At 37.5% G+C, this 24,665-nt stretch overlaps 2 protein-coding genes and 1 long non-coding RNA gene across 4 annotated transcripts in view; 1 reads left to right on the forward strand and 2 right to left on the reverse strand.

Annotated features, from left to right (window-relative positions):
* LOC133651102 (uncharacterized) overlaps positions 1 to 13,526 on the forward strand; it is a 51,053-nt gene extending 37,527 nt beyond the window's left edge. Inside the window, exon 3 of the long non-coding RNA XR_009826375.1 lies at positions 13,421 to 13,526. This is a non-coding gene — a long non-coding RNA (uncharacterized LOC133651102). The remainder of the gene's footprint in view (positions 1 to 13,420) is intronic.
* Positions 1 to 24,665, reverse strand: part of LOC133651091 (neural cell adhesion molecule 1-like) — an 881,445-nt gene that overhangs the window by 93,968 nt on the left and 762,812 nt on the right. The window lies entirely within an intron of this gene.
* LOC133651097 (ATP-sensitive inward rectifier potassium channel 1-like) lies at positions 13,374 to 20,985 on the reverse strand. Its single transcript, XM_062049040.1, has 2 exons — positions 20,899 to 20,985; positions 13,374 to 14,639 (listed from the first exon to the last, which is right to left on the reverse strand). The coding sequence occupies exon 2, from the start codon at positions 14,599 to 14,601 to the stop codon at positions 13,495 to 13,497; it is 1,107 nt and encodes a 368-aa protein (XP_061905024.1). The 5' UTR covers positions 14,602 to 14,639; positions 20,899 to 20,985; the 3' UTR covers positions 13,374 to 13,494.

The raw sequence follows: 24,665 nt of genomic DNA on the forward strand, positions 1-24,665 counted from the left end.
GTGTGTGTGTGTGTGTGTGTGTGTGTGTGTGTGTGTGTGTGTGTGTGTGTGTGTGTGTGTATATATATATAATATATGCTAATTTAAGAAAGAGACAGATAGACGACAAGTTAATCCCTACAAGCCTGTTTCGTGGTTGCCCACATGTCAGGGGATTTAATGAGAATGTGCTTTACCATCACTTATATCCAAAATGATTAACATAATGGTGATGGTCTAATCTACGTACCGTATTTTTCAAACTGTAAGGCGCACTTAAAATTAATTTTCTCAAAAATCGACAGTTCGTCTAATGTACGGAATAATTCTGGTTGTGCTTAGCGACGTCGAAGCAATTTCATTTGGTGCATAGTGTAATAAGTGTGACCAGTAGATGGCACTCACACATAAGAGATACGTGTGGAGTGCAAGATGACACTAGCAAGCAAGCCCTAAACTTTGATGTTTTATTAGCGCTCCAAAATATGTCAAAATGTTTTAGTACGACTTTGGTAAGCTACGAAGCCGCACCGCTTGATGGATTGTCGGCGCATTACGGCTACTGTAGTTATACATGCTGTCCTTCAACCTACGGGTATTATTATGGTATGTGCATAAGGATAGCTAACGTTAGCTAGCAGGAACGCTATCATTAGCTAACAACACACAATGTTGCGGATGGGCTTAGTTACGTCATTAAGTGCTGAAAGCCATAAAAGGGCGGGATATAATGCTATAAAAATGGGACCCATTACCTCCCTGCTTGGCACTCAGCATCAAGGGTTGGAATTGGGGGTTAAATCACCAAAAATGATTCCCGGGCGCGGCGCCGCTGCTGCCCACTGCTCCCCAAGGGGATGGGTCAAATGCAGAGGACAAATTTCACCACACCTAGTGTGTGTGTGACAATCATTGGTACTTTAACTTTAACTTAACTTAAAACACATTGGAAAGTTATTGCCCTCTTGGCATCTGCGTACAAGTTAGAAAAAGCTCCTTTAAAATAGGCCAAAAATGCGTTAAACTTACTAATTTTGTTCACTTCCTGTGTTTAACATGTAGCAACTTAGCTTTTTTTTTAATCAGAGAAGGAAGAGATTCACACAATTTGGACTGACAGTAATAAAAACATTTTATCCGTGGACTTTGGACATTAAACAATCACCAACTTTGTATATTTTAAGAGTCATAACAGTGCACAAAAATATGATCCAAATGCGTCATCAGCGTTTCCTAGTGTTTAACTAAACAAATATTCTTTTATATTCCGGAAAAAAGAAAATGAAAGCAACTGGACCAATAAGTCCCACCACATAGCTTCAATTTATTATGTTTTAAAATTATTATTGTTATCTTCTAACCCGCATTCTCTCAAATAGCCTCTTACAGACACTGTGCGAGTCATCTCAAATAAATCTTAAAATGTTATTATAATATATAATATCAGAAAATATACAGTCATGTATACACTATCGTATTTTTCGGACTAATAAGTGAACCGGTATATAAGCCGCAATTATAGGGAATTTTTCTCCCATTTATTAACCGCTTCGGGCTATAAGACGCACGTATATACGTTGTGAAATTAGTTATTTACACAGAAATATTCTGTAAATGTTTATTTACATACCTTAATTGTTTCCAAACTGTCTGTAACACGGCAGTAAAACGGTTGATCAAACAAAACAGAAGTCATCGTCATGGACCCACTAGTTGCGGAAGCTGTCAATCAATCGATTGATTGATTGATTGATTGAAACTTTTATTAGTAGATTGCACAGTTCAGTACATATTCCGTACAATTGACCACTAAATGATAACACCCGAATAAGTTTTTCAACTTGTTTAAGTCGGGGTCCACGTAAATCAATTCATGGTAGAAATCAATCAATGTTTATTTATATTGCCCTAAATCACAAGTGTCTCAAAGGGCTGCACAAGCCACAACGACATCCTCGGTTCAGATCAGAAGCTAGCTCTCCAATCAGCTTAATAGACTCAATAACTCCACGGTGACGTTTTGGTGAATTTACAAAACTGAAACAATACAAAAAGAATGTTATTGTAAGTTAATAATACTAACACAGACACGCGTTAGCGTATTAGCTATTGCTAACGGTGTTAGCGTCATCACATTACAATAGCACGTACGAATATGCATGAAAACACTCCTACAGACATCACACATGGGACTGTTTAGTAAGTATAAATAGTTGTAGTTGTATTGTAAAACTTACAAACGTTGCTTGGAGTGATGAATGAAGAATCCATACGAGTAAAAACGCTACAGACAGCTCGAAGACTGTACAGTACTCCGGTTGAGGGAGGAAAAGGAGCACTTGTGGAAGGACACTGCAGCACCTGCAGTGTGCAAACTCATCCAAAAGATGGCGCCATAGCACAAACAATAAAACACCTTCTCAGTGTGTTTGCTTGTTTGTTTGTTTTCACCTCAGTGAAGAAAAATACATAAATTAGCCGCACCGTCTTATAAGCCGCGGGGTTCAAAGTGTAGGGAAAAAAATAGCGGCTTATAGTAGATATTTACTGTTATACAAGCTGTACACTGATTACTCTGAAGTAAATCTAAGTTGGTATAAAGATAAAATGTGAGGAATGATATTAAGGTGATGATAAAAGATTGTAAAAATATGATAGGTATTGTCTGAAAAATACTGTCTTCTCTAATAGGCAGCACCTCACCTTTAATAGAGCCCTACTGCTCTCTGCTGTTGAGTAAATCTCAAAAAAGCCATTTTGTTATTTGAGGAAATGTTTGCTATTAAAGCCCTAAAATGGAAAAGTACGACATGTGCCAATCGCTTTCAACACAACAGTGTTTACCGTCCCTGCCCCCCGCCTTCTTACGCTATTCCCGCCGCCACCGAATTTATGTGGACGTAACGTGAAACGGCGGGTAAAGGTGCCAACTGATGCAACTGAGCACTGGTTGTCTGGAGAAGCACTTTTTGATCCACTCAGGAATGAAAAAAAACCCTCGCGTCAAAGTCATGTTTGTCGTATTTGGGGAATCTTTGTCATATTTCACCTGCACAACGGCTGAAAACAAATGTAGTCATTAAAGCAAACGACATAACCGTGCTCAAATGTTTTTTTATGTCCGCGTCTTTTCTATTCAGGATTCTTCCCCAGCAGTCTACTTGTAAACACAAAAGTATTGGGACACAAGTTGTCTCCAAACTGGAAATATGAATTACCGTATTTTTCGGAGTGTAAGTGGCTCCGGAGTATAAGTCGCACTGGAGTTTAAGTCGCATTTTTTGGGGAAATGTATTTGATAAAACCAAACACCAAGAATAGACATTTGAAAGGCAATTTAAAATAAATACAGAATAGTGAACAACAGGCTGAATAAGTGTACGTTATATGAGGCATAAATAACCAACTGAGAACGTGCCTGGTATGTTAACGTAACATATTATGGTAAGAGTCATTCAAATAACTATAACATATAAAACATGCTATACGTTTACCAAACAATCTGTCACTCCTAATCGCTAAATCCCATGAAATCTTATACATCTAGTCTCTTACGTGAATGAGCTAAATAATATTATTTGATATTTTACGGTAATGTGTTAATAATTTCACACTTAAGTCGCTCCTGAGTATAAGTCGCACCCCCGGCCAAACTATGAAAAAAAACTGCGACTTATAGTCCGAAAAATATGGTATTCAAATTAGGTAGTTGTTTTTTTTGTTGTTGTTGTTGTTGTTGTTGGGGGGGGGTTTGCCGGCGCGTTCGCATGTCATTGGAGCTGAGACGCGCGAGGCTGCTGCTTCAGATCATTATTATGATCCATGTCTAGGCCCATCAGCTCCCAGCTAATAATAGCCGAGTCTGCACTGGAAGAATAAGAAGAAAGAAAAAAAGTCACCTGCTGACATGTGGCAATACTGTGCCATTGTAGCAAATAGAAAACATAAAAACTATTGAGCCAATGAGTTTTATTGTCCATTATTACCCACATTTTTTAATTTAATTTTTCCAAAATTGTATTTTCATAATTATTTTCTTAATAATAAATTAATGCATTTTTAGATGATTTTTTTCCTTAAGTGCTTTTGTATTGGCTCAAGTTGTGCAGGTGTACCTAATGTTATGTCCGGTAATTCAAACCACGTCATTGAAGGCTGCTGGAGGAACTTCCTGTGCATGCTGGTACGGTACGGTGTGTAACGGGACAGTATTGGACTCTGCGATTAGCGATTTCCTCTCCCGACGTTCAAGTGCTCTTATACGCAACGTGTTTACAGGTGACATCATTCCCATTCGCCTCTCATGGAGTTGTCAATAAAGCACATTTGCTACTCTTGACTCTTTTTTTGTTATTTTTATCGAGCCAACTTGCTGGATGCGTGCAACCATTGATATTCCTAATATTTATAAAGGGTCTATTCTATGTTCTTCAGCTTCAGAACTTTTTACAGCTCAAAAATCAAAGGATGGTGTGTCAAACTCTCATTTTTGTGGAGGCCACATATACAGTGGATATAATTAGCCTCCTTACATAATTTGCATAGGCAACTGTTTTTTTATTATTGTACAGGTTGATTGTACAATTCAAGGTGACAAGCAGATATTTTATTTTTAATAACTTGTAAAAAAACAAAACATGCTTGGAATATCTTGTTGCATGAACAGATGATTATATTAAAGTGTAGAACATATGCAATTGCATGCAGTACATTTTTCTGTCAAAATGGGGGGGGAAAGCAATGACATTTAACCAGAAAGAGCTTTATTATTTCACAGGGCACGTTACATGACATGGCGGGCCACCTTGGGCCTTAAATGACGTAGTAGGCGAGCCACATTAAATGAAGTGGTGGGCCAACTCAAATGATGTAGCAAAAAACCTATATGGTGTGGTGGGCGGGCCACTTTAATGACATGACGAGCCAACTTTAAAGACGTAGTGAGCCACATTAGATGCTACCTTGGGCCTTAAATGATGTGGTCTTTGGCCTAAAGTGACTTGGTTTTAAAAATGACTTGACGGGCCTCCTTAAATGATATGGCGGGCCACCTTAAATGAAGTAGCGGGCCACCTTTGGCCTTAAATGGTGTGTTGTGCAAGCCACATTAAATGACACGGTAAGCCACTTTGGGCTTTAAATGAAGTAACGAGCCACATTGGGCCAATTTGGGCCTTAAACGAGATGGTGGGCAGGCCAGATTAAATGGTGTGGCGGGCCACTTTAAATGAAGTAGGGGGCCACCTTTGGCCTTAAATGGTGTGGTGTGCAAGCCACATTAAATGACACGGTAAGCCACTTTGGGCTTTAAATGACGTGACGAGCCACATTGGGCCTTAAATGATATGGTGTGCGGGCCACATTAAATTACATGGCGGGTCCCATTAAATAATGTAGCGAGCCACCTTCAATGGTGTGGTGGGTGGGCCACATTAAATGAAGTAGCGGGCCACCTTTGGCCTGAAATGGTGTGGTGGGCCACATTAAATGATGTGACAGGCCAAGTTAAATGAAGTAGCGGGACACCTTTGACCTTAAATGGTGTGGTGTGCAAGCCACATTAAGTGACCCGGTAAGCCACTTCGGGCCTTAAATGACGTGACGAGCCACTTTAAATGACATGACGGGCCAGATTAAATGACATGATGGGCCACATTAAATGACATGATGGGCCACTTTAAATGACATGATGGGCCACATTGGGCCTTAGATGATATGGTGTGCGGGTCGCATTAAATAATGTAGTGAGCCACCTTAAATGGTGTGGTGGGTGGGCCACTTTAAATGAAGTAGCGGGCCACTTTAAATGAAGTAGCGGGCCACCTTTGGCCTGAAATGGTGTGGTGGGCCACATTAAATGAAGTAACGGGCGGTGTGGTGTGCAAGCCACTGACATTGTAAGCCACGTCGGGCCTTAAAAGACGTGATGAACCACATTAAATGACATGACGGGCCACATTAAATGACATGACGGGCCACATTAACTGATATGACGGGCCACATTAAATGATATGACGGGCCACATTGGGCCTTAGATGATATGGTGGGCGGGCCACATTAAATGAAGTAGCGGGCCACTTTTGGCCTGAAATGGTGTGGTGGGCCACATTAAATGATGTGACGGGCCTCATTAAATGAAGTAGCGGGCCACCTTTGGCCTTAAATGGTGTGGTGTGCAAGCCACCTTATTTGACATGGTAAGCCACTTCGGGCCTTAAATGACATGGTTGGCGGGCCATATTGAATAAAGTGGCGGGCCACCTTGGGCCTTAAATGATGTAGTGGGCGGGCCACATTAAATGATGTGACGGGTCACCTTGGGAATTAAATGACATGGTGGGCCACATTGGGCCTTAAACAACATGGTGGGGGGATTACATTAAATTACGTGACGGGCCTCTTTAAATGACGTAGCGGGCCACTTTAAATTATATGGTGGGCCACAAGTTTAACATATGTGGCCTAAGTTTACCAGAAATAAGGTTGGTAAACAATTAGTAACAAACCACATCAAGTTGCACCTCAAATTAAAGTGCTAAGCGAGGGCTTTCCATTCATGTAGTCATTTTGTCATCATGGTTTCATATGTCTGGGGAAATTTTACTAGTGATATCACGTTGGCCCATGAGTTAATTCCAAACTTGGGAGCAATTAACTTTTTTGGATTCACAAGTCTTTGCAGTTTTCAACAATAAATCGAATATTTTCATAATTACAGCATAAAAACTTGTTTACTTTTTTTAATATAATGAGAGCCCTCTAGACATGAAATAACACCCACATAGTCCCATGTATAGTCCTTTAATCCAATATAGTAACGCTGCCTCAGGCTGAGCCAATCAGTGGCCACGATACTGAACAGTGCGCTGTGATTGGTTGGTCTGGTGGCCAATACTGTATTATTGATCTTTTTTGTTCATTTAGCCATTTTTATGGTTGAAAATGCTAAATAATATATACTTTAAAAAATTGTCATCGTTATACCCAGTTAACATTAAAAAAAATGTCATGAAAAGACATTGGAGACATTTTGGCTTTGTTTGAGACGCTCTACTTAAATTATTGATGGTGCGATCTGAGAGTAAGATCGAGGAGATGTAATTGTTGTGATGAGGGCGCGCTGTCAACGCGCAGCTCTGGCGCCCTCTAGTGGTCGGTTGTCAAACGCGCTGCTATCTTGCTCTGCTTGTTGTGTTGCGCGGCAGTGTTACAACGCCCTCTTGTGGACACATTCAGTACTTCAGTCACGTGACCCACCAAAAACTCATTAAAAAAATTATTATTAAGCAGAAAAAAAAACACCAGCAAGGGACTCAAATGTGGAAAAATATGTTTTATCTTCAGTTACTTGACTTCACAATGGTTGCATTTAGCAGCTGTGCTCTTAAAGCAGATCTGTCACTACCAGTTGGTGTTTAATGACAAAGTGCAAAAAGGTTATGTTATTCTATTTTTAATCATTTTTACTTTCCCCCAGTGTAGTTTTTCATTAAAACAGGCTCAGACCTTAATCTTCTCAAATACTACCTACTGTGCCCGACAATGCAGGACCTCCACTTTTTTTATTCATTTTAACGTCCTTCAAAGTCAGGCTAAAATGGGGCCCTAAGCAAAAGTTTGTTTGGAGGCCCCCGGCACCTCTTACAACGATTTTCCCATTAAAGGCAATGCAATAACACGTGTCCTATGGCCGACGTTATGTCAACAACAATAAGATTGTATGAAAGTAATTTGCGTTTTTATAAATAATAAAAATGGTATTAGTAATTCTACAATGAATTAAGGCTACATGAGGGTTGTTACCTTTTTATCGTAATAGCTTCTTTTTACACTTGTTTTTTTTGTTTGTTTTTTTTTAAACTACATGACTTTACATTGTTGTCCTGGCTGCTCAGGACAACATGGCCAACGGGACCATAAATCAACACTAATAATAAAGTATGAAAATAAGCTGCATTTTTATGAGTAATTATCGTAATTTTACACGAGTTAAGGCTACATATGGGCTTTGGTCATTTTTTTAGCTTCTTTTTACACTTTCATCGTAATAGCGGTTATCTCCACTTGTAACAACGTTACCATTTTTTTGTAAAAGTGCAATGCATGCAGGGAAGAGCTAATAACTACAATATTAATTTCACGTCATTTAAGGCGACATTAGGGGTTTCTGTGTTATTTATCGTAATTGCGGTTATCTTCTTTTTACACTTTTTTTAAAGTGTGATGCATGACGTCTTCGTGCGGGGAAATATTAGTACTTTTGTATTAAGGTTTTTAAATTTTTATCGTAATAGCGTTTAGCTTCTTTTTACACCCGAGAATTTCTTCTTTTTTTTTAAAGTGCATGACTTGTAATCCTCCCTTTTACGTTATCCTGGCTGCTCAGGACAACATGGCCGACAGGACCGTAAATCAACAATAATAATAATAATAAAGTATAAAAATGAGCTGAAATTTTGCTCGAGTTAAGGCTACATCAGGTTTTTGATCTTTTTACACCTTTACGTTTTTTATCGTAACTGCGGTTATCTTCTTTTTACACTTGTGACGTTACAATTTCTTGTAAAAGTGCAATGCAATGTTAACAATTTTGGCATCAGTTAATGCTACAAAAAGGTTTCCGTGTTTTTGTCGTAATAGCAGTTAGCTTCTTTTTACACTTGTAACAATGTTACCATATTTTTAGCTGCAATGCAGGGGAAGAGTTAGCAATTATAGTATTAGTACTTTTCTATCAGTTAAGGCTACATTAGAGATTTTACGTTTTTGTTTCAACAGCTGTTATCTTCTTTTTACACTTGAAACAATGTTACAATTTTTCTGTAAAAGTGCGATGCATGATGTTTTCATGCGGGGAAAAGTCAATCATAATAATAATCAGTTTGTATAAGTTAAAGGTTACACAAGGTTTTATACGTTGTTATCATAATAGTGATTGGCTTGCTTGTAAGAACGTAAACATTTTAGTGCCATGCATGATGTCGTCATACGGGGAAAAGTTACAAGGCATAAGTCGTTTCTATGTTTTTATCGTAATAGCATTTAGCTTCTTTTTACACTTATAACAACGTTACAATTTTTTTCTTTTTAAGTGCAATGCATGTCTTCATGCGGGGAAGAGTTTGTAACCAGTTTTGTATCTATTAAGGCTACATAATTGTTTCAGTGTTTTATCGTAATCACTCGTATCTTCTTTTTACACTTCTTCTTTAGTGCAATGCATATATTAAATGCAGGGAAGAGTTAGTACTCATTGAAGTAGTAATTTTGTATCAATTAGGCTACATTTGGGTTTTTCGATTTTTATCGTAATAGCGATTTGCTACTTTTTACACACGTAACGTTACATTTTTTTATTTTTTTTATTGCAATGCATTGTGTCTTCATGCGGGAAAGAGTTAGTAATCATTAAAGTAGTAATTTTGTATTAATAAGGTTACATTCAGGTTTTTCCATTTTTATCGTAATAGCGGTTAGCTACTTTTTACACTTGTAACGTTACATTTGTAGTTTTTTTGAAGTGCAATGCATGATGTTTTCATGCGGGGAAGAGTTAGTAATCAATGAAGTAGTCATTTTGTATTAATTAGGCTACATTCGGGTTTTTCCATTTTTATCGTAATAACGGTTAGCTTCTTTTCACATTTGTAAAGTTACATTTTTATTTTTTTTAAGTGCAATGCATGATGTCTTCATGCGGGGAAGAGTTAGTAATCATTAAAGTAGTAATTTTGTATCAATTAGGCCTACATTTGGTTTTTTCGATTTTTATCGTAATAGCGGTTAGCTTCTTTTTACACTTGTAACGTTAAATGTTTTGTTTTTTTAAGTGCAATGCATGATGTCTTTATGCGGGGAAGAGTTAGTAATCATTAAAGTAGTCATTTTGTGTTAATTAGGCTACATTCGGGTTTTTCGATTTTTAGCGTAAAAGCAGTTAGCTTCTTTTTACACTTGTAACGTTACTTTCTTTGGTTTTTTAAGTGCAATGCATGATGTCTTCATGCGGGGAAGAGTTAGTAATCATTAAAGTAGTAATTTTGTATCAAATAGGCCAACATTTGTTTTTTTCGATTTTTATCGTAATAGCGGTTAGCTTCTTTTTACACTTGTAACGGTAAATGTTTTTGTTTTTTTAAGTGCAATGCATGATGTCTTCATGCGGGGAAGAGTTAGTAATCATTAAAGTAGTAATTTTGTATTCATTAGGCCAACATTCCTTTTTTCCGATTTTGATTGTAATAGCGATTAGCTTCATTTTACACTTGTAACATTAAATGTTTTGTTTTTTTAAGTGCAATGCATGATGTCTTTATGCGGGGAAGAGTTAGTAATCATTAAAGTACGTTTGTAGTAATTTTGTACTAATTAGGCTATATTTGGGTTTTCCGATTTTTATCGTAATAGTGATTAGCTTCGTTTTACACTTGTAACATTTAATGTTTTGTTTTTTTAAGTGCAGTGCATGATGTCTTTATGTGGGGAAGAGTTAGTGATCATTAACATAGTAATTTTGTATCAATTAGGCTAAATTCGGGTTTTTGGATTTTTATCGTAATAGCGGTTAGCTACTTTTTACCCTTGTAACGTTACATTTTTAGGTTTCTTTAAGTGCAATGCGTGATGTCTTCATGTGGGGAAGAGTTAATAATCATTAAAGTAGTAATTATGTATTAATTAGGCTACATTTGGGTTTCCCGATTTTTATCGTAATAGCGGTTAGCTACTTTTTGCCCTTGTAACGTTACATTTTTAGGTTTCTTTAAGTGCAATGCATGATGTCTTCATGTGGGGAAGAGTTAATAATCATTAAAGTAGTAATTTTGTATGAATTAGGCTACATTTGGGTTTTCCGATTTTTATCGTAATAGCGGTTAGCTACTTTTTACCCTTGTAACGTTACATTTTTAGGTTTCTTTAAGTGCAATGCGTGATGTCTTCATGTGGGGAAGAGTTAATAATCATTAAAGTAGTAATTTTGTATTAATTAGGCTACATTTGTGTTTTCCGATTTTTATCGTAATAGCGGTTAGCTACTTTTTGCCCTTGTAACGTTACATTTTTAGGTTTCTTTAAGTGCAATGCATGATGTCTTCATGTGGGGAAGAGTTAATAATCATTAAAGTAGTAATTTTGTATGAATTAGGCTACATTTGTGTTTTCCGATTTTTATCGTAATAGCGGTTAGCTACTTTTTGCCCTTGTAACGTTACATTTTTAGGTTTCTTTAAGTGCAATGCGTGATGTCTTCATGTGGGGAAGAGTTAATAATCATTAAAGTAGTAATTTTGTATGAATTAGGCTACATTTGGGTTTTCCGATTTTTATCGTAATAGCGGTTAGCTACTTTTTGCCCTTGTAACGTTACATTTTTAGGTTTCTTTAAGTGAAATGCATGATGTCTTCATGTGGGGAAGAGTTAATAATCATTAAAGTAGTAATTTTGTATTAATTAGGCTACATTTGGGTTTCCCGATTTTTATCGTAATAGCGGTTAGCTACTTTTTGCCCTTGTAACGTTACATTTTTAGGTTTCTTTAAGTGCAATGCGTGATGTCTTCATGTGGGGAAGAGTTAATAATCATTAAAGTAGTAATTTTGTATGAATTAGGCTACATTTGGGTTTTCCGATTTTTATCGTAATAGCGGTTAGCTACTTTTTGCCCTTGTAACGTTACATTTTTAGGTTTCTTTAAGTGAAATGCATGATGTCTTCATGTGGGGAAGAGTTAATAATCATTAAAGTAGTAATTTTGTATTAATTAGGCTACATTTGGGTTTCCCGATTTTTATCGTAATAGCGGTTAGCTACTTTTTACCCTTGTAACGTTACATTTTTAGGTTTCTTTAAGTGCAATGCATGATGTCTTCATGTGGGGAAGAGTTAATAATCATTAAAGTAGTAATTTTGTATTAATTAGGCTACATTTGTGTTTCCCGATTTTTATCGTAATAGCGGTTAGCTACTTTTTGCCCTTGTAACGTTACATTTTTAGGTTTCTTTAAGTGCAATGCGTGACGTCTTCATGTGGGGAAGAGTTAATAATCATTAAAGTAGTAATTTTGTATTAATTAGGCTACATTTGTGTTTTCCGATTTTTATCGTAATAGCGGTTAGCTACTTTTTGCCCTTGTAACGTTACATTTTTAGGTTTCTTTAAGTGCAATGCATGATGTCTTCATGTGGGGAAGAGTTAATAATCATTAAAGTAGTAATTTTGTATGAATTAGGCTACATTTGGGTTTTCCGATTTTTATCGTAATAGCAGTTAGCTACTTTTTGCCCTTGTAACGTTACATTTTTAGGTTTCTTTAAGTGCAATGCATGATGTCTTCATGTGGGGAAGAGTTAGTAATCATTAAAGTAGTAATTTTGTATTAATTAGGCTACATTTGGGTTTCCCGATTTTTATCGTAATAGCGGTTAGCTACTTTTTGCCCTTGTAACGTTACATTTTTAGGTTTCTTTAAGTGCAATGCGTGATGTCTTCATGTGGGGAAGAGTTAATAATCATTAAAGTAGTAATTTTGTATGAATTAGGCTACATTTGGGTTTTCCGATTTTTATCGTAATAGCAGTTAGCTACTTTTTGCCCTTGTAACGTTACATTTTTAGGTTTCTTTAAGTGCAATGCATGATGTCTTCATGTGGGGAAGAGTTAATAATCATTAAAGTAGTAATTTTGTATGAATTAGGCTACATTTGGGTTTTCCGATTTTTATCGTAATAGCGGTTAGCTACTTTTTACCCTTGTAACATTACATTTTTAGGTTTCTTTAAGTGCAATGCGTGATGTCTTCATGTGGGGAAGAGTTAATAATCATTAAAGTAGTAATTTTGTATGAATTAGGCTACATTTGGGTTTTCCGATTTTTATCGTAATAGCGGTTAGCTACTTTTTGCCCTTGTAATGTTATATTTTTAGGTTTCTTTAAGTGCAATGCATGATGTCTTCATGTGGGGAAGAGTTAATAATCATTAAAGTAGTAATTTTGTATGAATTAGGCTACATTTGTGTTTTCCGATTTTTATCGTAATAGCAGTTAGCTACTTTTTGCCCTTGTAACGTTACATTTTTAGGTTTCTTTAAGTGCAATGCATGATGTCTTCATGTGGGGAAGAGTTAATAATCATTAAAGTAGTAATTTTGTATGAATTAGGCTACATTTGGGTTTCCCGATTTTTATCGTAATAGCGTTTAGCTACTTTTTGCCCTTGTAACGTTACATTTTTAGGTTTCTTTAAGTGCAATGCGTGATGTCTTCATGTGGGGAAGAGTTAATAATCATTAAAGTAGTAATTTTGTATGAATTAGGCTACATTTGGGTTTTCCGATTTTTATCGTAATAGCGGTTAAAGTGCGATGCCTGCGTAACTTTTTAATGTGACCCCCGCCATCAAAGCTACGATGGTCAATTTTTTTTATTTTTTTTTCCACAGAGCTTTACTTCTTTTTACAGTTGCGGAACAGACGATCTCTAGGGTTCTTCCGTCTTTGGAAAAGCGCGTCGGCCTCACATCTTGGTGACGTCCACGCCGTCGTGAATGTCGATGACGTGGAAGCCCAGGTTGTCGACGCCCATCTTCTCCGTGTGCCGCTTCCTGTTCGGCAGGTCCACGTTGCCGTCGAGGCAGCGGGCGCAGTGCGGCGTGCCCACCCGCACGCTTTTGGAGAAGTTGGAGAAGTCCACGCAGTACTTGCCGGTCCTGGTGCGCGAGATGATGGGCAGGAAGTTGTGCCCCCACTGGATCTCCTGCGGCGTGTAGGAGGTGCGCACCTGGCAGGAGGAGCTGGTGGACTCGGCGATGCCGTCCAGGAAGACCACCAGCTCGAAGTCCTGCTGGGGGAGGGTGTCGGCCGACAGCTCGTAGAAGGGACTGGAGCGCTCGATGGCGTGGTAGAGCGTCAGCGGGCAAACGAAGAACAGGTTGTCCTTGCCGGAGTCCACCGTGAAGGCGATGTCCAGCTGGTCCAGGATGAAGGTCTCGCCGTCGGGCGTGGTGGTGGTCCTCAGCAGCTTGCCGTAGATCTGGCTGCCGATGAGCAGGGTCTTGCGGAGGTTGGCCACGCGGATCAGGAGGCACAGCTTCCCTTTCCGGAGGCAGATGACGGCCACGTGGCTGAAGCTCACCGTCTTGGCGCGCCGCTTGGGCAGCGAGATCTTGGCCAGGATGACGCCGCACATGAAGCTGTTGATGAACACGCCCGCCACCGACTGCAGCACGATGACGGCCACCGTGCCGGGGCACTGCCCCGTCAGCGCCCGGCCGCCGTAGCCGATGGTGGTCTGCGTCTCCAGCGAGTAGAGGAAGGCGGTGGTCAGGCTGTTGACGTTGGCCACGCACATGACGTGGCCGTCCACGCCGCCCGGCGCCGCCAGGTCCCCGTTGCTCTTGGCGATCCAGTACCACAGCAGGCTGAACACGAACCAGCTGCCCGTGAAGGACGCCACGAACAGGAGGAGCACGAAGCGCCAGCGGATCTCCACGAAGGTGGTCCAGAAGTCCACCAGGTAGGCCATGTGGTTGCCCGACTCCAAGTTGCCAAACTCGATGTTGCAGCGCCCGTCTTTGGTGACCAGGCGGGCTCGGCGGCTCGGGGGCCCGCACGGCTGGACCATTCTGGAACCTCAATCGACAAAGGTATTGATTGGGTCACCTACAGGAAGTGGAAAATGATTAAAAAACTATAAACAAAAGTATTGGGACACTTGCAGGAAGTGGAAAATGATTATAAAACTATAAATAAAGTATTGGGACACCTAGTGGAAGTGGAAAATGATTATAAAACTATAGACAAAAGTATTGGGACACCTACAGGAAGTGGAAAATGATTATAAAACTATAGACAAAAGTATTGGGACACCTACAGGAAGTGGAAAATGATTAAAAACTATAAACAAAAGTATTGGGACACCTGCAGGAAGTGGAAAATTATTAAAAACTATAAACAAAAGTATTGGGACACTTGCAGGAAGTGGAAAATTATTATAAAATTATAAACAAAAGTATTGGGACACCTAGTGGAAGTGGAAAAATGATTATAAAACAATAAACAAAAATATTGGGACACCTAGTGGAAGTGGAAAATGATTATAAAACTATAAACAAAAATATTGGGACACCTAGTGGAAGTGGAAAATGATTATAAAACTATAAACAAAAATATTGGGACACCTAGTGGAAGTGGAAAATGATTATAAAACTATAAACAAAAGTGTTGGAACACCTACAGGAAGTGGAAAATGATTAAAAACTATAAACAAAAGTATTGGGACACCTACAGGAAGTGGAAAATTATTAAAAAACTATAAACAAAAGTATTGGGTCACCTACAGGAAGTGGAAAATGATTAAAAAACTATAAACAAAAGTATTGGGACACCTGCAGGAAGTGGGAAATTATTAAAAACTATAAACAAAAGTATTGGGACACTTGCAGGAAGTGGAAAATGATTATAAAATTATAAACAAAAGTATTGGGACACCTAGTGGAAGTGGAAAAATGATTATAAAACAATAAACAAAAATATTGGGACACCTAGTGGAAGTGGAAAATGATTATAAAACTATAAACAAAAATATTGGGACACCTAGTGGAAGTGGAAAATGATTATAAAACTATAAACAAAAATATTGGGACACCTAGTGGAAGTGGAAAATGATTATAAAACTATAAACAAAAATATTGGGACACCTAGTGGAAGTGGAAAATGATTATAAAACTATAAACAAAAGTGTTGGAACACCTACAGGAAGTGGAAAATGATTAAAAACTATAAACAAAAGTATTGGGACACCTACAGGAAGTGGAAAATTATTAAAAAACTATAAACAAAAGTATTGGGTCACCTACAGGAAGTGGAAAATGATTAAAAAACTATAAACAAAAGTATTGGGACACCTGCAGGAAGTGGGAAATTATTAAAAACTATAAACAAAAGTATTGGGACACTTGCAGGAAGTGGAAAATGATTATAAAATTATAAACAAAAGTATTGGGACACCTGCAGGAAGTGGAAAATGATTATAAAACAATAAACAAAAATATTGGGAAACCTAGTGGAAGTGGAAAATGATTATAAAACTATAAACAAAAGTGTTGGAACACCTACAGGAAGTGGAAAATGATTATACACTATAAACAAAAGTATTGGGACACCTACAGGGAGTGAACAATGAATATAGAACTAAATAAATAATGATAAATGGGTTATACTTGTATAGCGCTTTTCTACCTTCAAGGTACTCAAAGCGCTTTGACACTATTTCCACATTCACCCATTCACACACACATTCACACACTGATGGAGGGAGCTGCCATGCAAGGCGCTACCAACATCCATCAGGAGCAAGGGTGAAGTGTCTTGCCCAAGGACACAACGGACGTGACTAGGATGGTAGAAGGTGGGGATTGAACCCCAGTAACCAGCAACCCTCCGATTGCTGGCAACCAATACAATTGAACAAAAGTATTGGAACACCTACAGGAAGTGAAAAAGGATGATAAAACTATAAACAAAAGTATTGGGACACCTACAGGAAGTTAAAAATTATAAACATAGTCAACAAAACTATTGGGACACTTACAGGAAGTGACAAATGATCATACACGTAATCAACAAAAGTATTGGGACACTTACAGGAAGTTAAAAATTATAAACATAGTCAACAAAACTATTGGGACACTTACAGGAAGTGACAAATGATCATACACGTAATCAACAAAAGTATTGGGACACTTACAGGAAGTGAAAATCAATCATACACTTAATCAACGAAAGTATTGGGACACCTCAAGGAAGTAAAAAAGGGACACCTACAGGAATTGAAAAAAATATAAAAGTATGAACAAAAGTATTGGAACACCTACAGGAAGTGAAAAAGGATCATACAAATATTTTTTTAAAGTATTGGGACACTTACAGGAAGTGAAAAACGATCATACACGTGATTAACAAAATAATTTGGTCACCTACATTAAGTGAAAAAATATATAAAAACAAAAGTTTTGAGACGCGAACAGGAAGTGAAAAACATTCTACACTCACTACCGACAGGAAGGGGAAATTCTACATGCAATTAACTCGTGTTGGAACACCTACAGGAAGTGACAACAATTACACTCACAATTAACAAAAGTATTGGGACACCTACAGAAAGGGGGAAAATGATCGTATACCTAATTAACAAAAGTACTGGGACATGTACAGGAAGTGGGAAAAAATTACACACGTCATTAACAAAAGTATCGGGACACCTACAGAAAGTGAAAAAATTCTCACATGCGTAATTAACAAAGGTATTGGGACACGTACAGGAAGTGGAAAAATTATATTAAAAATTAACAATAAATTTAAAACACTTACAGGAAGTAAAAAAAAAAGTATCTAAAAGCAATGTAGCAAAATTATTGGGACTAGGGCTGCAACCAAAAATCAATGAAATTCATTAATTGGAGTAGAATAAAAGCTTTAAATGTATACTTTGTAGCCTTGATTGTTAAAGGAATGTAACAAAAAAATGTATCAAATTCAGACTGCATGGAGTGCTCGGACAGTTTTTACACGGACGCTGCAAAAGAGCGCACATTATGTGGCGCATTACGCTAACAGTGGATAGTTTTTATTTTTTACTTTTTATTAATACGCACATGTTGAAAATGCAATTTTAATGTTAATATGTATTTATTAGGGGGAAAAGAATAAAGGTCGTGGCAAGCAGAAGAATCTGTTTATTTCAACTATTTTTACTTAAATACACATTAGGGGTTTAAAGTATGTTTTATCAAATGAATAGAACAAACTACTCGATTGATTACCAAAATATTAGAGGACTAACGATAAGAGGCTACGCTCAGGAAATAAACAAATGATCACGTTTTTGCTGCAGATTCCTCAAAACGGACGTATGACTGAGTGCTGTCAAATAGAGGATCTTTGACTTGTTACAGCAGGTTCTTAAAAAGCACTACAGTGTAGACTTAGACTTAGACAAACTGTAATGATCCACAAGAGGAATTGTTCCACACAGTATAGCTCAGTTACAATGATGGAAAGGGTAAGGATGGAAAGGACAATGCAGGTATAAATAGACTAAATATAGCGATATAAAATATAACATATATACGTAATATTTACATAATATATGTACAGTATATTATATATACTGATATATTATATTATGTCTATATCATGTATACAATATATAACAATTACCATGGCATAAAATAGAGAGTAAATCCAGCAGAAAATAGAAAATTAAAAACAAAGAGAAGTAGCTAACATAGAAGGTGTCAGGTAATGTGGTCTGTTAAATAGACGATCTTTGACTAGTGCAGTTGAATTTATTAAAATGTTGTATTGTAATAACGACATTCTATTATTAATTTGGTAAAGTAACATTTTTAAAATGTGACCGAGCCTTGCATTGACATTAAATACACAAAAGATGAATATTAGCAATATTCAACATTTTACTAAAGAGTGATTCGGGAAACTTTTTTTTTTTTTTTTTTTTTTTTTTTACCTCACATCACTTTTCGGACATGTTGTCAAAAGAATATGTCAATTATGTGATGTATCGTTTTCTAACTGTATACATGTTCGAAATAAACCATTTAGGACAATATTAGGAGACAATTAAAGTCAAGGTGGGTTTCTTTATTATGTGACCGTTAAACGTGATTTCCAAGAAACCTTGTGCGTCACAGTTCGATCCTCCCTGCGTCATTTCGCGTTGTGCTTGTAAACTTACTCTAAATATATTGTTGCCCGTATTAACTTTATTCACCTAAAACGGGAGTTATTTGGGTTTTTTTTTTACACCTTTTTTGGTTTTGTTACCTTTTTGGAGACGCACAAGAAAAACGCGGAGGGTCCTTGAATGCATCACGTGTGGTAGATGCAACTCGTTTTGGACAATAAAGTTGACATGCTTGACATATTTTGTTTTGTTCTGGCAAAGTTAACAAAAAAAGTAGCCCGCAAACTTTACCAGTATATTTAACAAAAAAAAAATACAAATAATTGGGATTTTGACTTTAATTACCTTTAATACACGTTTGCTCATTGACTCTCATTAATTAGTAAGACGTGTTTTATTATATAACAATAACAATTTCCCTTGTGGATCAATAAAGTTTGTCTAAGTTTGTCTAATATATATTTTAAAAAATTATGAAACTTTTTTTTTTTTTTTACTATAATAAAAATATATTTTGATTCAAACTAAAACTTTCAGGAAAGTCATTTAGAAAAGACAAAAAAAATTAACAATAAATGTGCAATTTTCTTGCCAAAATGACTTTTATTTTAAACGTTTAGTACACATCTCATGAAATACTACACACAAATTATGCATTCCTTCTATTTCTACTGTGCAAGATTAATTGCGCCACATGCTCCTATTAGAGAAGGGGTGTCCAAAGTGCGGCCCGGGGGCCATTTGCGGCCCGCAGCTAATTGTTTACCGGCCCGCCACACATTCTGCAAAAATTGCAAAATTGATAATATTGCAAAAATTTAAAAAAAACATTTAAAACAAGTGGAATGAGGTGAAATCTAACAAGAAAAAGTTGCAATGTTGACACAAAGCTGCCATGCAGGCTGTTTTTTTTCTTTTGTCGTTGTTTATTTTTCTTTTTTTTGCCATTGCTTAAAAAAATTAAAAAAAAGACTAAAAATCTATGTTATAATGAATTATTAGTTAAAAAATATCACTTTAAAATGTTTTATGTGGATAAAATATTGCATATATTGTGTGGTTGCCATATAAAAACATCAAAGTTTTATTTGACAAAAGAGCATAAAACAAACAAAATAATAGTTCAAACGTAAAATCGACAGATATATCTGAAGTTGATCTCGTAATTTAAGAGTTAAAAGTAAAAAAAATTAAAAAAAGAAAATGTATCACTTTATGAGTGGGGGACCTTTTGGATCCCAAATATATTTAGTAGGATTTTATTTAACTTTTCACTGTGATTACTCAAAAATATTAAAGAATTCAAATCAATGGTGTCCTGCATTATTGATCTTTTAGGGCTCTAATTACTAAATACTGCATATTTCAGTTTTACTATAAAAAACAAAGTTGTCTTTGACAGAAAACCTTTTTTTTTATACTTTATATCAACCTCAACTTGATATAGAGATTTACTGTAAGCGTTAACTAAAAAATAATAATAATAATTTGACTTATTTTTAACAGTTTAATGACTGAGACCCTTTATGGTCCCCGGGAGCCCTAAAGGTTAAAAAAAAAAAATCCATATATTTTGTTAAGGTTTGAAAATGAAAAATATCAAAATGGCCCCCGCATGCTTAAATTTGTCCGTGTACGGCCCTCATTGGAAAAAGTTTGGACACCCCTGTATTAGAGCCTTATGCAACCCCATAAGTTTGGGCAAACTTTATATTTGCTTTTGAAATGGCTGGAGAGAAAAAAAACTATTATAGTATAAATACGACACTCTCCAAATATCTTACCTTTCAAACTTTTGTCTCTTTTTGCGAGATATAAGGTACGTATCAATAATGCAATATATTCATAAACGCACGTTTGTCTTCCGCATATTACAGAATATTGTTCAAATGCATTTTCAAAAGTTTGAGTAAACGTTTGATCGGCTCAACATTTCTGCTAGAAAGATGACATCAAATTGATATATTTTACAGGTTATTTCAATACTCTAGTTTCACTATTGATTGATTGAGACTTTTATTAGTAGACTGCACAGTACAGTGCATATTCCGTACAATTGACCACTTAATGGTAACACCTGAATACATTTTTCAACTTGTTTAAGTCGGGGTCCACGTTAATCAATTCATGGTAAATTAGTTGAAACATTGCTTTTATTGGAAATGTCTGAAAACACACACACACACACACACGCTGAAATTGGGTTCGACATACCTGAGTCCAGAGTGGTTCTGGTGGTGCGACTCTCTCCTCCTTGCAGCAAAAGAGTTTAATCCACAGTGAAATGTTCTAATCCCAGCCACATGCCAGCGTGTACACTGGCTGCATAGAACCAGGGGACTAGAGAGGTTGGGGGGGCCCGAGGGGCGTTGGTCCCCCTCCATCAACATCACTAAAAAGCTGCTTCTTCTTGCCGTGTCTCAGAGCTGGTGTGTGTGTTTGTGTGTGTGTGTGTGTGTGTGTGTGTGTGTGTGTATGTGTGTGTGTTGGGGGCCCCGGCCCCAAGTGTGGTTTGTTTGCCGCCCTTAAAGAACATTTCACAAAAGAAATCCCTCAATTGCGTCCTTAAACCTCCTCCTCCCTCTTCCCTCCCCCTCTTCAAACCTGCCAGGCTGCCTCACATTTGCATCACAATGAAGAGGGCGGCCATATTGCCATTATTACACTGTACCTCGGGGCTGCTCCCCTGCGACGGGTTTTCTTCAACGTTGTTTTTGTTTTCTATTCCCACGTCGTTGCAAGACTGCAAAATTACTCCAAAAAAGTCACGTAGTCGGAAATAAGAACAATACGTTCACACTGGTCCGAGATCCTTTATGTGACAGGAGCATCCTGCTGTTTTTGAGAAGCGACTGCCAAAAAAGCTAGTCAAAGATCTTCTACATGACGGGAGCACCCTGCTGTTTTTGAGCACCTACTGCCAAAAAACGCGAGTCAAATATTTTTTTTAAAGCAGCACCATGCGGTTTTTTGAGAACCTGCGCTCAAAAACGCTAGCCAAAGATCCTACATAACTGCAATGCCCTGCTTTTTTTGAGCACATACTGCCAAAAACGCCGGTCAAAGATCCTCTAGGGGGATGGGAGGGCTCTCACGACAAGAGGGTCTTGCTGTGTGAGAATGAACTGCCAAAAACACTAGTCAAAGATCCATTATGTGACAGGACCATTTTGCTGTTTTTAGGGACATTTTTCCAAAAACACTGATCAAAGATCTTTTATGTGACAGGAGTGTTTTACCGCTTTTGAAAACCTACTGCCAAAAACACTAGTCAAAGATCTTCTATGTGACAGGACCATTTTGCTGTTTTTACGGACATACTTCCAAAAACACTGATCAAAGATCTTTTATGTGACAGGAGTGCTTTACTGCTTTTGAAAACCTACTGCCAAAAAACACTAGTCAAATATACTCTATATGACAGGGCTACTTTACGCGAGTCAAAGATCCTCTGAATGACAGGAGAGTTGTGCTGTTTTTGAGAACCTACTGCCAACAATGCTAGTCAAAGATCCTCTATGTGTCAGGAGCGCCTTGCTGTGTGAGAATCAACTGCCAAAAACGCTACAGGTCAAAGATCCTGTGTGTGACAGGAGTGCTCTCTTGTTTTTAAGAACCTGCTACAAAAACGCTCGCCAAAGATCCTCCCTGTGATGTGATGGGACCATTTTGCTGTTTTTGGGGATCTACTGCCAAAAACAGTAATCAAAGATAATCTATGTGACAGGACCATTTTGCTGTTTTAAAGCAAAAACGTGAGTCAAAGATCCTCTGAATGACAGGAGAGTTGTGCTGTTTTTGAGAACCTACTGCCAAAAATGCTAGTCAAAGATCCTCCACGTGACAGGAGCGCCTTGTTTGGTGAGAATCAACTGCCAAAAACAATACTGGTCAAAGATCCTGTGTGTGACATGACTGCTCTCTAGTTTTTAAGAACCTTGTTTCAAAAACGCTTGCCAAAGATCCTCTCTGGGATGTGACAGAACCATTTTGTTGTTTTTAGGGAACTATTGCCAAAAACAATAATCAGAGATCTTCTATGTGACAGGACCATTTTGCTGTTTTTAGGGACATACTTCCAAAAACACTGATCAAAGATCTTTTATGTGACAGGAATGCTTTACTGCTTTTGAAAACCTACTGCCAAAAACACTAGTCAAAGATCCATTATGTGACAGGACCATTTTGCTGTTTTTAGGGACATACTTCCAAAAACACTTATCAAAGATCTTTTATGTGACAGGAGTGCTTTACTGCTTTTGAAAACCTACTGCCAAAAAACACTAGTCAAATATACTCTATATGACAGGGCTACTTTACGCGAGTCAAAGATCCTCTGAATGACAGGAGAGTTGTGCTGTTTTTGAGAACCTACTGCCAAAAATCCTAGTCAAAGATCTTTTATGTGTCAGGAGCGCCTTGCTGTGTGAGAATCAACTGCCAAAAACACTACAGGTCAAAGATCCTGTGTGTGACAGGAGTGCTCTCTTGTTTTTAAGAACCTGCTACAAAAACGCTCGCCAAAGATCCTCCCTGTGATATGATGGGACCATTTTGCTGTTTTTGGGAATCTACTGCCAAAAACACTAGTCAAAGATAATCTATGTGACAGGACCATTTTGCTGTTTTAAAGCAAAAACGCGAGTCAAAGATCCTCTGAATGACAGGAAAGCTGTGCTGTTTTTGAGAACCTACTGCCAAATATACTCTATATGACAGGGCTACTTTAAAGCAAAAACGCGAGTCAAAGATCCTCTGAATGACAGGAGAGTTGTGCTGTTTTTGAGAACCTACTGCCAAAAATGCTAGTAAAAGATCCTCTACGTGACAGGAGCGCCTTGCTGTGCGAGAATCAACTGCCAAAAACACTACTGGTCAAAGATCCTGTGTGGGACAGGAGTGCTCTCTTGTTTTTAAGAACCTGCTACAAAAACGCTCACCAAAGATCCTCCCTGTGATGTGATGGGAACATTTTGCTGTTTGGGGGGATCTACTGCCAAAAACACTAATCAAAGATCCTCTATGTGACAGGACCATTTTGCTGTTTTTAGGGAGCTACTGCCAAAAACACTAATCAGAGATCATCTATGTGACAAGAGTGGTCTGCTGTTTTTGAGACCCTACTGCCAAAAACACCAGCCAAAGAGCCTCAATATGACAGGAGTGCTCTCTTGTTTTTGAGATACTCTTCCCAAAAACACTAGTCAAAGATCCTCTATACGACAGGAGTGTCCTGCCAGTTTTAAGGGGGTCTTTTTTTAACACTCTCAGAAACAATTCGCTTTTATGACAGGAGAGCTCTGACGTTTTTGAGAATCCTTGGCCAGAAATGCTAGTCAAAGATCCTCTATATTAGGGGCGTCCAAACCTTTACTACAGCAGACTGAAAAATCAAAGAATGCGTGAACCATGTGGATATTTTTTATTTTCAAAACCAACAATACACACATTTAAAAAAAATATATATATATATATTTTAATGGCGTATTTTTTATAACGGGTATTTTTTATGTGCTGCGGGCCGTTAAAAAATGTGAACACCCAGCTCTATATGATAGGAGTGCTCTGCTGTTTTTGAGAATCTCCTACCAAAAAAAACCTTGTTAAAGCTCTTCTACATGACAGGAGTGGCCTGCTGTTTTTTTTTCAAAACTCACTGTCAGAAATGCTTATCAAAGATCCTCTATATCAGTTGTTGGGCCGCCAAAAAATGTCTGTTTCTCAGCAGTACTCAGTTGTAATACACTTTTCCACCACTTGTGGCAGTAATGACAATATCAGACAAACAAGAAGTCTGACACTCAAGCCAGGGAACTTTTAATACGCGCAAAAGTTATGACTAAAGTGTCAAAGCTGTATTTTTATTTGAACTTTGATTTGATTGAAAATTTAGTTAAACATATTTATTAATAAATTAGTTTATTTTAGCACCACATTTGATTTTCATCAGTTATATATTTGAGTCCCTTCTATGCAGTATA

Source organism: Entelurus aequoreus, linkage group LG05 (assembly GCF_033978785.1).
Source record: "Entelurus aequoreus isolate RoL-2023_Sb linkage group LG05, RoL_Eaeq_v1.1, whole genome shotgun sequence".
Classification (NCBI taxonomy): Eukaryota; Metazoa; Chordata; class Actinopteri; order Syngnathiformes; family Syngnathidae; genus Entelurus; species Entelurus aequoreus.